Raw genomic sequence first — 13,109 nt, forward strand, 5'->3', positions numbered from 1 at the left:
AGTATTTGTTAAGGGATAAAGAGACTTGCAAGAGAAAGGATCCAAAGTACAGGTTAAAAGGCGGCCACTGTGAAAATAAGGACGCATCTCATTTTGAAATGGGATGAAAATATGAGAAAAGGAACAGAGAGGAATTAATGGGGGTAAGGACAAGGTTCCCTTGGCAGCTGATGCTGACAAGGTCTTTGTTCTTCATGACTCTGGTTTTATTTTCTTCAGTTTTTGGTAGGGCTTTGAAGGGAATTTCCTGACAAGATCTCAAGTTACTATTTGATAACTCATCCACTGGGCTATTATTTCCAACTAGAGGCCTGGTGCATAAATTTGTACACAAGTGGGGTCCCTCGGCCTGACCGCCAATAGGGGCTGTCTTGCTCAGTCCCAATCGGGGCCAACTGGCCAGGGGGAGGGACCGTGGGAGATTGGCCAGCCATGGGAGTTTGGCTGTGGGAGTGCACTTACCACCAGGGGGCAGTTCCTGCACTGAGCATCTGCCCCCTGGTGGTCAGTTCGCGTCATAGCTACCAGCCAGTCATCACAGTCGCTTAGGCTATTATATATAGACTAGAGGCCCGGTGCACAAAAATTTGTGCACTCAGGGGGCGGGGAAGGTGGGGGTCCCTCAGCCTGGCCTGTGCCCTCTCACAGTCTGGGACCCTTCAGGGGATGACCACCTGCTGGCTTACGCCCGCTACCCAGGGGATTGGGCCTAAGATGGCAATCAGACATCCCTCTGGCAGCCCAGCAGCCCTCAGGGGATGTCCACTTGCCAGCGGGGAGCAGGCCTAGCTGCAGACGGACATCCTTAGTGCTCCTGAGGAGGCAGGAGAGGCTCCCACCACCACCGCTGTACTGGCAACCATCAGCCTGGCTTGTGGCTGAGCAGAGTTCCTCCCAGGTGAGAGCGCCCTGACCACCAGAGGGCAGCTCCTGCATTGAGCGTCTGCCCCCTGGTGGTCAGTGTGTGTCATAGTGACCAGTCATTCCCAGTCCTTCTGCTGTTAGGGTCAGTTTGCATATTACCCTGTTACTATATAGGATAGAGGCCTGGTGCACGGGTGGGGGCCATCTGGTTTGCCCTGAAGGGTGTCCCGGATCAGGGTGGAGATCCCGCTTGGGTGCCTGGCCAGCCTGGATGAGGGGATGATGGCTGTTTGCAGCTGGTCACACCCCCTTCAGGGTGGGGGTCCTCACTGGGGTGCCTGGCCAGTCTGGGTGAGGGGCTGAGGGCCATTTTCAGGCTGGTGGGTGATTGAAGCTCCCAACCTCTCCTTTTTTTCTTTTTTTTTTATTCTGAGATTTACCTTCTATGGCTATCACTGGAGCTGAGAGCTGGCTTTAGCTCTGAGGCCCGGCTCCAGCTCTGAGGGCTCGGCTGCTGAAAGCAGTTATTTGGGTTTGTTTGGCTTCTATAATTGAAACACTGTTCTAACTCCAGCTCTGAGGCCCGGCTGGCTGAAAGCAGGTTTCTGGGGATTGTTCAGCTTCTATAATTGCAACATAGTTGCTTAGAGTGCAGCTCAGAGCTGGGCAGCGGCAGGCGGGGAACCTTAGCTTCCTCCATCACTGGAGCAAGCAAGCCTCCTGTTCGCTTCAGCTGCATGGCTGCCAGCCACCATCTTGGTTGACAGTTAATTTGCATATCACCCTGATTAGCCAATGGGAAGCGTGTTGGAGGTACGGTTAATTACCATGTTTGTCTATTATTAGATAGGACTAGAGGCCTGGTGCACAAATTCATGCACAGGTGAAGTCCAGCCAGCCCGCTTCAATGGGGGCCCATCAGGCCAGGCCGGTGGGGCAGGAGAGGCTGCGGGAAGTTGGTTGGCCGGCCCCATGCCTGATCGGGGGTGGGGCTGGATGGGGAGGGGCTGCAGGCGGTTGGCCGGCTGGCCACACCCTTGATTGGGTTGTTGGGGGCCTATTGGGGGCTGGATCAGGCTGGTTGGCTGCTGCAGTGCATGTCATAGCCATCAGTTGTTCTGGTGGTTCCACCGTTCCGTTCGCTGGGCTTTTATATATATAGATGACCTCCCCCACTGGATTAACCTTTGCTCACCTGTGCACCTTGGTCCTGTTATATCATTTGCAATCATCCAGGGTTCTTTCCCTCGCTCCAATAAGGAGATGATATCAGGCTTAGAAATGGAAAGTCCTGTTTATAGGAAAAGAAATGGGGAATGATCATGCTGTTCCAAAATTCAAACCTAGTCTCTTCATCACCAAGAAAGAGAGGCAATTACATAAAGGAAGGTGTGAAGGTTGTCCAAAGGATGGGAAGATGGAGGTGCCAATGAAACTATCCAATTCCATTTCCACAAAGCACAAAACAATTCCTTTGGAACAGAGAGCAGAAATTCAGCTGGAAACTTGTAAGTGTCCCTAGATATTCACCCCGAAGAAACTAGAAATTCCAGAAGGCTAGTTGAAGTATTTGGAATTGATAATTATGGTGCTTATTCTCTGTCCCCCCTCCAATCTATTCTTTGCTGTTTCTGACCCTGCTCTGTGTCCTGGACAGCTTACGTGTAAAGAACTGTATTATAGTGGCCCTATCATTTTTCACTGGTTTTGGCAGATGGAAAGCATCAGTAGGAGATCAGCAGGCAGGAGGAAACAGACTTCAGGGTATTTCTTATCCCGCTCTCTCCCTTCTTTGACCCAAGAGTTGTGGAAGTAGCTTTAGTTGCTGCTAGCCAGGCCCTTCTCCATGATTTTACCTCTCACAATCTTCCAGTGGCAGTGTTTCCTCCCTTTACCCCTTCTGGCCAGGGGTGGTAACAGCCTCCCACTGTTGCAGTTCCTGGGAGCCTTGTTTCTGTTTGCCTGTGTAGTTATTACACAACTAGAGGCCCAGTCCACGAAATTCGTGCACTCAGTGGGGGTGGTCCCTCAGCCCGGCCTGTGCCCTCTTGCAGTCCAGGAGCCCTTGGGGGATGTCCTACTGATGGCTTAAGCCTAAGCTGTCAGTAGGACATCCTTAGCGCTGCTGCAGAGGTGGGAGAGGCTCCTGCCACCGCAGCTGTGCTCGCCAGCCTTGAGCCCGGCTTCTGGCTGAGCAGTGCTCCCCCTGTGGGATTGGGCCTAAACCGGCTCTCCGACACCCCCCGAGGGGTCCTGGATTGCAAGAGGGTGAAGGCCAGGCTGAGGGACCCCACCAATGCACGATCTGGGCCAGGGAGAGACGCAGGAGGTTGGCCAGCTGGGGAGGGACCGTGGGAGGGCTTCAGGGCATGTCCAGCCCATCTCACTCAGTCCCGATTGGCTGGAGTCCAGCAGCAAGCTAACCTACTGGTCAGAGCATTTGCCCCCTGGTGATCAGTGTACGCCATAGCGACTGGTTGACCAGTTGACTGTCTGTACTCTGGTGGTCAATGCACATCAAAGTGAGCAGTTGAGTGGCCTTAGCATATCATTACCACATTACACTTTGATTGGTTGAACAGCCTATCGGTCGACCAGACACTTAGCATATTAGGCTTTTATTATATAGGACTAGAGGCCCGGTGCACAAAATTCGTGCACAGGGTGGGGGGGGGGTTCCCTCAGCCAAGCCTGCACTCTCTCCAATCTGGGACCCCTCGGCGGACATCCGTCTCACATTCCGGGACCACTGGCTACTAACTGCTCACCTGCCTGCCAGCCTGACTGCCCCTACTGCCCACCCTGCTGGCCTAGTCATCCCCAACTGCCCCCCTTGCTGGCCTTGTCACCCATAACTGCCCCTCCCCCACTGGCCTGGTTGCCCCTAACTCCCCCCCTTCCCTGGCCTGGTCGCCCCCAACTGCCCCCCCTGCCAGCCTGGTTGCCCCACGCAGCCTGCTGCTCGGTTGTTTGGTCACCCCTCACTAGCCCCCCTGCCGGCCTGGTTGCCCCACGCAGCCCGTTTGGTCGTCCATTCAGTTGCGATGGTCGCTTAGGCTTTTATATATATAGATATCCTTACCTAGTGAGACCAAGTTACCAAAGTTCTCCAAAGTCACATCCCTGTACAAGTCCCTCTGGGCAGGTTCCAGATACTTCCATTCTTCCTGAGAGAACTCTATTTCCACATCCCTGAATGTCACCAATCCCTGAAACATGCATTACTAGTAAATGAAAGGACTTCTTAATTTTTTCATTTATTACAAACATTTTCAAAATTACACAAAAGTATAGAGAATAGTATAATGACCCCATAAATCCATCCCTCTGTTTGAACAATTAACAAGAGTTTGCAAATCTTGTTTCATCTTTTCCCTTTCATTTTCTACCCCTGGTGTACTTTGAGGCAAATTCCACATACCCAACATCATAGTATTTCACCCACAAAAACTTTAGTATCTAACAGACTAGGTTTTTTTAAAAAGCATAACCAGAATAACATTATCACACTTAGTAACATCCACACTAATAAAAGACAAAGATGCTAATTGACCATACCTCTGCTACACACATCAGCCAATCAGAAGAGTATGCAAATTAACCCAACAAAGATGGCCGTTAATTTGCATACTGAAGGCAGGGCGGGACAGCGCCATCTGCCACCTGCCGAGCTGCCATCCATGCCTCCTGTGTGTGACCCGGGGTGGCTAGGCGGGATAGCAGCGGAGATGGGAGGGAGCGAGGTGGCGGAGAAGGGAGCTCCCTTCTCCAATGCTTTGCTCCGGCCTCAGGAAGCCCTATTCTTGCAGGAATAGGCCTGAGGAAGCCCTATTTTTGCAGGAATCTTCTTGCAATGGGCCTCTAGTTAATAATAATTTTCTTTGATCTTCAGGCCCATGCTCTATCCACTGACCGAAACCAGTTAGGGCAACAATAATTTTCTAATAACCAGATCAAGTGCCCCAACTTTCTCAAAAGTAATTTGCTGTTGGTTTACTCAAATCAGGATTCAAAAATTGTGTTTTGTTATAGGTTTCCTAAAGTTTCTCAAATCTCTAACAGGCCCCAAAGGCCTTTATAATCTTTATTGCTTTATTTATTTATTTATTTATTTATTTATTTACTTACTTACTTATTGTTAATCCTCACCTGAGGATATTTTTCCATTGATTTTTAGAAGAGTGGAAGGCAGGGGGGAAGGCAGGGGGAGAGACAGAGAGAAACACATCGATTGGTTGCCTCCCACGAGCCCCAAAGAAGGCCGGGGATCCTGGGATTGAGCCTACAACCGAGGTACATGCCCTTGACCGGAATCAAACCTGGGACTCTTCAGCCTGCAGGCTGACGCTCTATACATTGAGCCAAATGAGCCAGGTCACTATCTATTTATTAAAGAAACATCTGAATCTGTAGAATTTCCCATACTTTGGATTTAACCAACTGCACCTTCATCATGTAGTTTAACATGTTCTACTTCCATATTTTCTGTGAAATGTTGTTAGATCTGGAGGCCTAATTGACATATTTTTTGAGAGGACATGAATATGTTAGAGGTGGTACTGTGTACTTTCTGTATGTCTCAATAGGAGGCACATTATGACTAGTTGTCCCAATTTTAGTAAGGTTAAAATTGATGAGTAGGTTCAGGTTTTAACAATCTGATCCATCCAGGAAAATGTCTTTAAGATAAAAAGGGTGTTGCAGGAAGGAGGTGATCAAGCAAGCAAACTAAGGCTGAATGCCTATGCCATTAAGGAAGTACAAGAAGCAAATTTATATGACTAAAGGCTTACACGCTTTTGAATATTCTGGTGGCTACAGATAAGAAAGATCTCCTTCATATAGCCAGACTCTCTTCTATTGTCCACAAGGTCAATGAATGAGCAAAATCTAGCTAAATGGGGTCTTATAAATAAACAAAATAACATATACAAAACACACAGCAAACATGGGCCTAGCAAATAATAATGTCTTTAAAAATGCATTCCTTTTTACCATTTTTCTTCCTTGAGATAAAAAATGTCTTATAAATCTCTATCTTAAAATATAGCATTTATAGAAGTTTTAAATCTATCCTGAAGACTCAGGATCATAGTCTTTGGATCTCAACACAGATTTTACCTTCCTCTTCAGAATGCACTTGGGACCATGCAGAGGGTGGTCTAGTTGTCATAATGGGGGAGATTGGGCTGGGAGGGGAGCAGTATGCTACTGACATTAGTGCTGGCTGGCATCAGGAATGATAAGTGTCCCGAGTTATCTGGGCTTTGTACCTAGGACAGTCCCATACAACAAAAAATATACTGCTGAAAATGACAGCAGTATTCCCACTGCTTCTTTTTGCCAGACATCATGAACAATTTTTGGTTATGGCAAATTTTATAATTAACACAGGGATTTTATTTGCTATATAATATTGTACTTTATATCTTACTAGAGGACCAGTGCACGAAACGGGGGGGCGGGGAAGAGAGGGACCCCTCAGTCCGGCCTGCACCCTCTCTAATCCGGGACCCCTTGGGGAATGTCCGACTGCCAGTTTGTGCCTGCACTTTTAACAGATGACAGCTCCATTGTTGTTTCTTTCTTTTCATGCTTAAACCCATTGGAATTAGTAGGTGTTCAAAGTGTGTATACATTTTGGGGGGACACCCTGTATATCTCTAGTCAGTGGTGAAAGGAACCAATGGCGGATTTGGAACCCCCAGACAGGGAACCTCGCTCACTCCCGCATGTCTCCCCACTCCACTTTCCACCTTTGCGGGCAGCGGGAGAATCAATGTTTTCTCTCATTAATTCGGAAAAGCACGTCCTGTCACCCGCTGCCCAGCAGGAGCGCGCTAGGCCCCACACGAGCAAGGCTCAGTAAGGGTAGCCTTCACTCATGGGTGCTGGCACCCAAAGTGCACATTCCTCCTCTGCAGTCGCCCTGACTATCCCACCATTTCACTGAGAGAATGGAACTTCTTGCCTCCTCTGGGCTCCTGATCTTGAATGCTGACCGAAGGCACCTCAGCGAGAGCCACCGCGCTCACCAGGTGTGCCTGTCTGCACTTGCTCCTGCCTCAGCACCTGCTTTAGCTCCATGGAGGTGATCTCATCACTGCATTGGCCTCCTGCGGGAACAGGGCGTCACCACTCCGCCCTCTCACTGTCATCTCACAGGCGCCCACCCCAGCACCCAGAACACCCAGACACTCTCCAAAGGACGTGAGCGTGCTGGAGGGGATGTGCGCACATTCTCTGGGGGACACAGGCATGCTGGGGTTGATGGAAGTGTGGCGGAGTGGGACTTGTATGCGCAATGGTCCGGGACTGTTGTAGGCTTGCGTAGGTGACAGCGCGCTGGGGGACATTCACATGCCAGTGGGGGAGGAGAGGATGTGTGCACCAGAGGCCTGCAGCTGCAATGATCCGCAAACCCCCCCATGGTGCAGCCAGGAGGACATCAATCTGGCCCGCCATGGTGGCTGTCCGTGCAATCTTGCACCTTCTAGGCCAGGAGGCAGGACTTGCACAGCCACTCCTCAGTGGTGCTGATGGCTTGCAGGAGCTACTTCAGGTCGGCCTGTAGGCTCCGCTTGGTGTGCTCACGGATGCCGTAGCCGCCATGTGGGGAGTACAAGCCGCCCTCTGCTGGCCTGCCTCCCCCGCCCAGAGGCTCCTCGCACGCTGCCCACAGGCCTGGCAGCTCCATGCCTCAGCGGCTGGCTGGGGCTAGGCTGGCTCCGTGGCTGCCACCCAGAGGCTGGCCCTCAGTGGCCAGCCGGGCATGCGTGAGGCTTGGCTTCCTTTGTCACCGGGGTGATGAAGGAAGCCAAGTGTCCTGCCCGCTCAGGCAGGCTCTGTGAAGAGCCTCTGCTGGCGCTGCCATCTTTGTGGCTATAGGCACCTCCATGTTTGTCATGGAATGATGGTTAATTTGCATATTACAATTTTATTAGTATAGATAAGATATAATCATTCCACTATTTTGAGGGCATTTAGCTTAAATGAGATTTGTGAAATCTTCACAGTTACTTATATACTGTGAATAGTTATCATCTTTCACTGTCTACTTTTCCTTGGTCCCGAAATAAGAGAGCTGATGGAGCCACGCCAGCATGGCTCAGTAGTTGAGCATCGACCTATGAACTAGGAAGTCTCAGTTTGATTCTGGGTCAGGGCATATGCCTGGGTTGTGGGCTCGATCCCTAGTGGGGGATATGCAGGAGGCAGCCAATGAGTGATTCTCATCATTGATATTTCTCTCTCTCTCTCTCTCTCTCTCCCTCTTCCTTCCTCTCTGAAATCAATAAGAATAGATTTTTTAGCCGAAACCCGTTTGGCTCAGTGGATAGAGCGTCGGCCTGCGGACTGAGAGGTCCCGGGTTCGATTCCGGTGAAGGGCATGTACCTGGGTTGCGGGCATATCCCCAGTGGGGGATGTGCAGGAGGCAGCTGATCGATGTTTCTCTCTCATCGATGTTTCTAACTCTATCTCTCTCCCTTCCTCTCTGTGAAAAATCAATAAAATATATTTTTTAAAAAAAATTAAGAATAGATTTTTTTAAAAAAGCTGACAGAGGCTATATCTTAGTCACATAAATGTGGCCCATAACCAACACATATTGTTCAATCTCAAAATGAACCATTTTACAGTTATTCATCTCTCATAAATCACCTTGCAAAAATGAAGACGTTTTGATAGTGTGAAATATTTTATGACTTTAAAGAGGGGGTGACATTTAAAAGTAGAAAAAAGGGAAACTACCCAGTTTAATAAAAAAGATCAAAGCTATCTGATCTTTGGCTCCTGTTAATGAGAGGATCTGCCCTAGCCAGTTTGGCTCAGTGGATAGAGCATAGGCCTGCGGACCAAAGGGTCCCAGTTTCGATTCCAGTCAAGGCATGTACCTTGGTTGCAGGCTCCTCCCTGACTTGGGCCCTGGTCAGGGTGCATGCAGGAGGCAACCAACTGATGTGTTTTTCTTACATCAATGTTTTTCTGTTTTTCCCTCTCTCTTCTACTCTCCCTAAAAATGAAAAAACATCCTCGAGTGAGGATTAACAACAACAAAAAACCCAAAAAACCACAAAAAACCAAAAATGGATAGAGGGAATTTCAACTTACCTGGGCCATTGCTTTTAGAACTACCCGATCTACTCAGATTTCTCTAGGTTCTTCTCTTGGACTAGTAGAGTCCTGAAAAAGCAGAGGAAGATGGAGCAAGTCTCATAAATTAAGCTTGCTTCAGTAATCCTAAATAGATGAGCTGAAAAACAACTGAACTTCCAGTGTTCCTGCTCTGCTTCCCCTGCCCTCCCTGGGTCTTGCCACACAACACTAATGCAAAGAACTACAGAATTAACAAAACCCAGCCCCTCCTTAAACCCTAGGGAAACCAAAAGATGGTTTCATGCAGATGTGCTCCAGCACTGACACAGAACCCAGGCACCTCAGCAGAAGGGATTCTGGCCTGAACAGTCCCCTATCTTGTTTCTGATAGTCTATACCAGTGATGGCGAACCTTTTGAGCTTGGTGTGTCAGCATTTTGAAAAACCCTAACTTAACTCTGGTGCTGTGTCACATATAGAAATTTTTTGATATTTGCAACCATAGTAAAACAAAGACATATTTTTGATATTTATTTTATATATTTAAGTGCCATTTAACAAAGAAAAATCAACCAAAAAAATGAGTTCGCATGTCACCTCTGACATGCGTGTCATAGGTTCGCCATCACTGGTCTATACCCTAGATAGCTACCCACCTGTACCAAGCAGATCTTCCTTTCCAGCTGCAGCAAGGAGGATCATAATTCATACCCACTTTACCCTCTAAGGCTGAGGACAGTACCATCTTGTGAAAAAAGACATTCTTAGACAATGTCTTCCAGCTTCTGTGGTCTCTACAGGCAAAATCTCTTGGGTATTTCCCTGGTTTACTTTCTAAGTCCAAAAGGGTACCATTCTGCCAATACCACCAGAGACTTTGTCAAAGCCTCCAGTCCCAGCTGGACTCACTGGACAGGAGCAAGAAAACCACAGTAATACAGGCATCTTACAAGCTTACCTGAGTGGCAACTCAATTTGTAGCAGCCTTTTGGCCCAGCACTTCTTATTTTCCATTTAAACCCTCCCTATTGCTTTCCTGCAGAACATGGCTTCCTCACTGACTAGCAGTTAGCACGGCAGAAGTTCTATGGAGAATGGCCTGTATCCCCAGGTAATGAGATCTCAGGGGTTTTAAGGAAGGTAGCAAGGTTGGTTTTAATTAGAGGGGCAAGAAGCATGGTGAGGGTGTCAGGAGGAAGACTAATGTAACCAATGGGGGTGGTGTCGAGGAAAATTTCCTGTAAGATACAGAGCATGATTTGGGATCTAAAAATCAGAAAATTTAGTAGTCAGGAAAGGCACAGAAGAGCATTCTGAGCAGAGTAAAAAGCAGTGGCAAAACAGTGGACCAACTATATGGTGTGTTTGAGGAGTATTTGGAATGACGTATATAGTTTGGAAAAGGTCTAGATCAGTGTGTGCTGTCCAACAAACTTTCTATGCTGATGGAAATCTGTATTGTCAATAATGTAGCCATTAGCCCCATGTAGCTAATATGACTGGATAACTAAAATTTTTACTTAATTTAATCCAAATTTAAATTCAATTAGCTCTAGAACTTAGGCAGTGGTTCTCAACCTTCTGGCCCTTTAAATATAGTTCCTCATGTTGTGACCCAACCATAACATTATTTTCGTTGCTACTTCATAACTGTAATGTTGCTACTGTTATGAATCGTAATGTAATATCTGATATGCAGGATGGTTTTAGGCGACCCTGTGAAAGGGTCGTTCGATGGCCAAAGGGGTCGCGACCCACAGGTTGAGAACTGCTGACTTAGAGGATGACAGTGCTGGAGATGACATTTAGAGGTTGGAAAATGAAAGTGTATGAATGAAATAAAAGAACTATAAGAGCAAGGACCAGGTCTCATCATCACTGTGACTGGCACTTGCCACGGTGTCTGAAGGCTATAGGTGACCAATGAACACTGACTGAATATATAAAAGTTTGGTTTTCATTAATTAATAAGTAGAAGACCACTGAAGAATTTAAAGAAGGAAGTGATAAGGCCAATATGACCAGATTATTTTATTGGAGAGGAGTAAAACTGAAGTTAGGAATATCAACTGAAAGGTGCTTGTACTTTCCCAAGCAAACTAAGGATCTGCCCCAGGATAGTTAGTGAAAACAAGAAGGAAGGGGATACATTCAGGTATAGAGAAGAAGTAAAATCTAGTCCTGTCCAGTGTGGCTCAGTTGGTTGAATGTTGTCTCGTGCACCACCAAAAGGTAGCTGGTTCGTTTCTTGGTCAGGGCACATGCCCAGGTTTTGGGTGCAGACTCTTGTTGGGGTGCATATGGGAGGCAACCAATAGATGTTCGATGTTTCTTTCTCTAAAATCAATAAAAACATATTAAAAAAAAGAAGTAAAATTAACAGGCTCTGGCATCTAATTGGACATGCCAGCAGAGAGAAAAAGAAATCGGGAATTCTCTCTTATTTACTAAATTCCTACTTCAATTGGCATTTTCTTGTCTGTGAGGAAGATAATAAATGTGAGATTTACTGTCTCAGTAAATCTTTTATATTCTAATGGAAAGAGGAAGTAGCAAATATACTGTTTTTTAAAAAAAAATATTTTTATTGATTTCAGAGAGGAAGGAAGAGGGAAAGAGAGATAGAAACATCAATGATGAGAGAGAATCATTGATCGGCTGCCTCCTGCACGCCCCCCACTGGGGATCGAGCATTTGCCCTTGACCGGAATCTAACCTGGGATCCTTCAGTCCGCAGGCCTGTGCTCTATCCACCAAGCCAAACCGGCTAGGTCTATACTGTTTCTTTTTATATGCCAGGTGGCCAAAGTTTTATGGAGAAAAATAAAGAGGAAGGGGATAGGGAATTTGGGGGCAATGGAGGGTAGCCTGAGACTTTTTATTGAGAAAGTGATATATAAGAATGAAGTGAGTGAGCAATGCAGATATCTACAGGAGGTACATTCCTAGCAAGGGGACAATTGCAAAGGCTCAAGGCAGGAGCAGGCTTTCTTTGATCAACAGAGGAGACTAGAGTGGCTGCAATGAAGTATATGAGAGAAAGAGGGTCAGAGGCTCATCTGGGTCAGAGAAGTAGCTGGAATCTTGATCACATGGGGCTCTATGTCATTGTAAGAATTTAGGTTTTTACTCTTGAGTAAAACAGGAAGCTACTGAAATGTTTTTAATCCAAGGAATGACATAATCTGATTTACACTTAAAATGATTACTCACGGAGAATGAACCAAAAAGGATAAAGGGGTGGAGGAAGCAGGGAGACCATTAGGTCACTGCAGTAATCCTGGCAAGGGGGAAGTGCGGTTTGCATTAGGGTGGTGGTGGTGGAGGTGATGAGAACTGATTAGATCAAATTCTAGAATCTAGATATTCTCTGAAGGCAGAGTTGACAGGATTAGCTAATGTTAGATATATAAAAAAATAAAGGCAAGATGACACTAAGATTTTGGGCTTGAGCAACTAGAAGTATGAAGTTGCTATTTTTTAACATGAAGGACTGCACGAGGAGCAGGTTTGGTGAAACCACTATGAGTTCTGTTTTAGACCTTAATACTTGAGATGACTATTACATACCCAAGTGGAAATGTCAAGTGTCCATTAGACATTTGGTTCTGGAGTTCAGGATAGAGTACAAATGTAGAAATATAAAGTTGGAAATTACTGATGTACAGATGACATTTAGAGCCCTGAGACTAAGTAAGTGCACATACAGAGTGAGTGAAATTAAGGAAAATGTCTGTAAAAAATAATATAAACAAAGCCACTTTATAATTCTTTTTTAAAATATTTTTTAATTGATTTTTTAATAGAAAGTAAGAGAGAGCGAGAGTTAGAAACATCGATCAGCCGCCTCCTGCACACCCCCTACTGGGGATGTGCCCACAACCAAGGTACATGCCCTTGACCAGAATCGAACCTGGGACCCTTCAGTCCGCAGGCCGATGCTCTACCCAATGAGCCAAACCAGTTACAGCTACAAAGCCACTTCAAAATGGAATGGAAGTTGCCATCCCAGAGGAACTGCCTTGTATTCTTACTCCTCAAACCTTTGGAATGTTAAAACTGGGTAAATAACCTTTGGACTGGGCCTAAAGCAATACTGTATCTCAAACAACTGTTTGCAAAGATAATAGGAAAGCAGATATCATGA

The 13,109-nt window shown here is 46.7% G+C and overlaps 1 protein-coding gene across 2 annotated transcripts in view; it reads right to left on the bottom strand.

Moving 5' to 3' along the window:
- Positions 1-9,049, bottom strand: part of LOC308531054 (uncharacterized protein) — a 72,400-nt gene extending 63,351 nt beyond the window's left edge. Inside the window, exons 1-3 of one of the 2 annotated variants that reach the window (XM_081107908.1) lie at positions 8,978-9,003; positions 3,947-4,073; positions 2,060-2,155 (exon numbers count right to left, since the gene is read on the bottom strand). In XM_081107908.1, the coding sequence (XP_080964034.1) occupies positions 2,060-2,155; positions 3,947-4,073; positions 8,978-8,986 (232 nt within the window). In that variant the 5' untranslated portion in view covers positions 8,987-9,003. Of the gene's footprint in view, positions 1-2,059; positions 2,156-3,946; positions 4,074-8,977 lie in introns of both variants that reach the window. The other variant, XM_081107907.1, reaches the window with a different exon arrangement.
- Positions 9,050-13,109: the final 4,060 nt, after the last annotated feature.

Source organism: Myotis nattereri (genome assembly GCF_964212035.1).
Source record: "Myotis nattereri genome assembly, chromosome: 15".
In the NCBI taxonomy this organism is placed as follows: domain Eukaryota; kingdom Metazoa; phylum Chordata; class Mammalia; order Chiroptera; family Vespertilionidae; genus Myotis; species Myotis nattereri.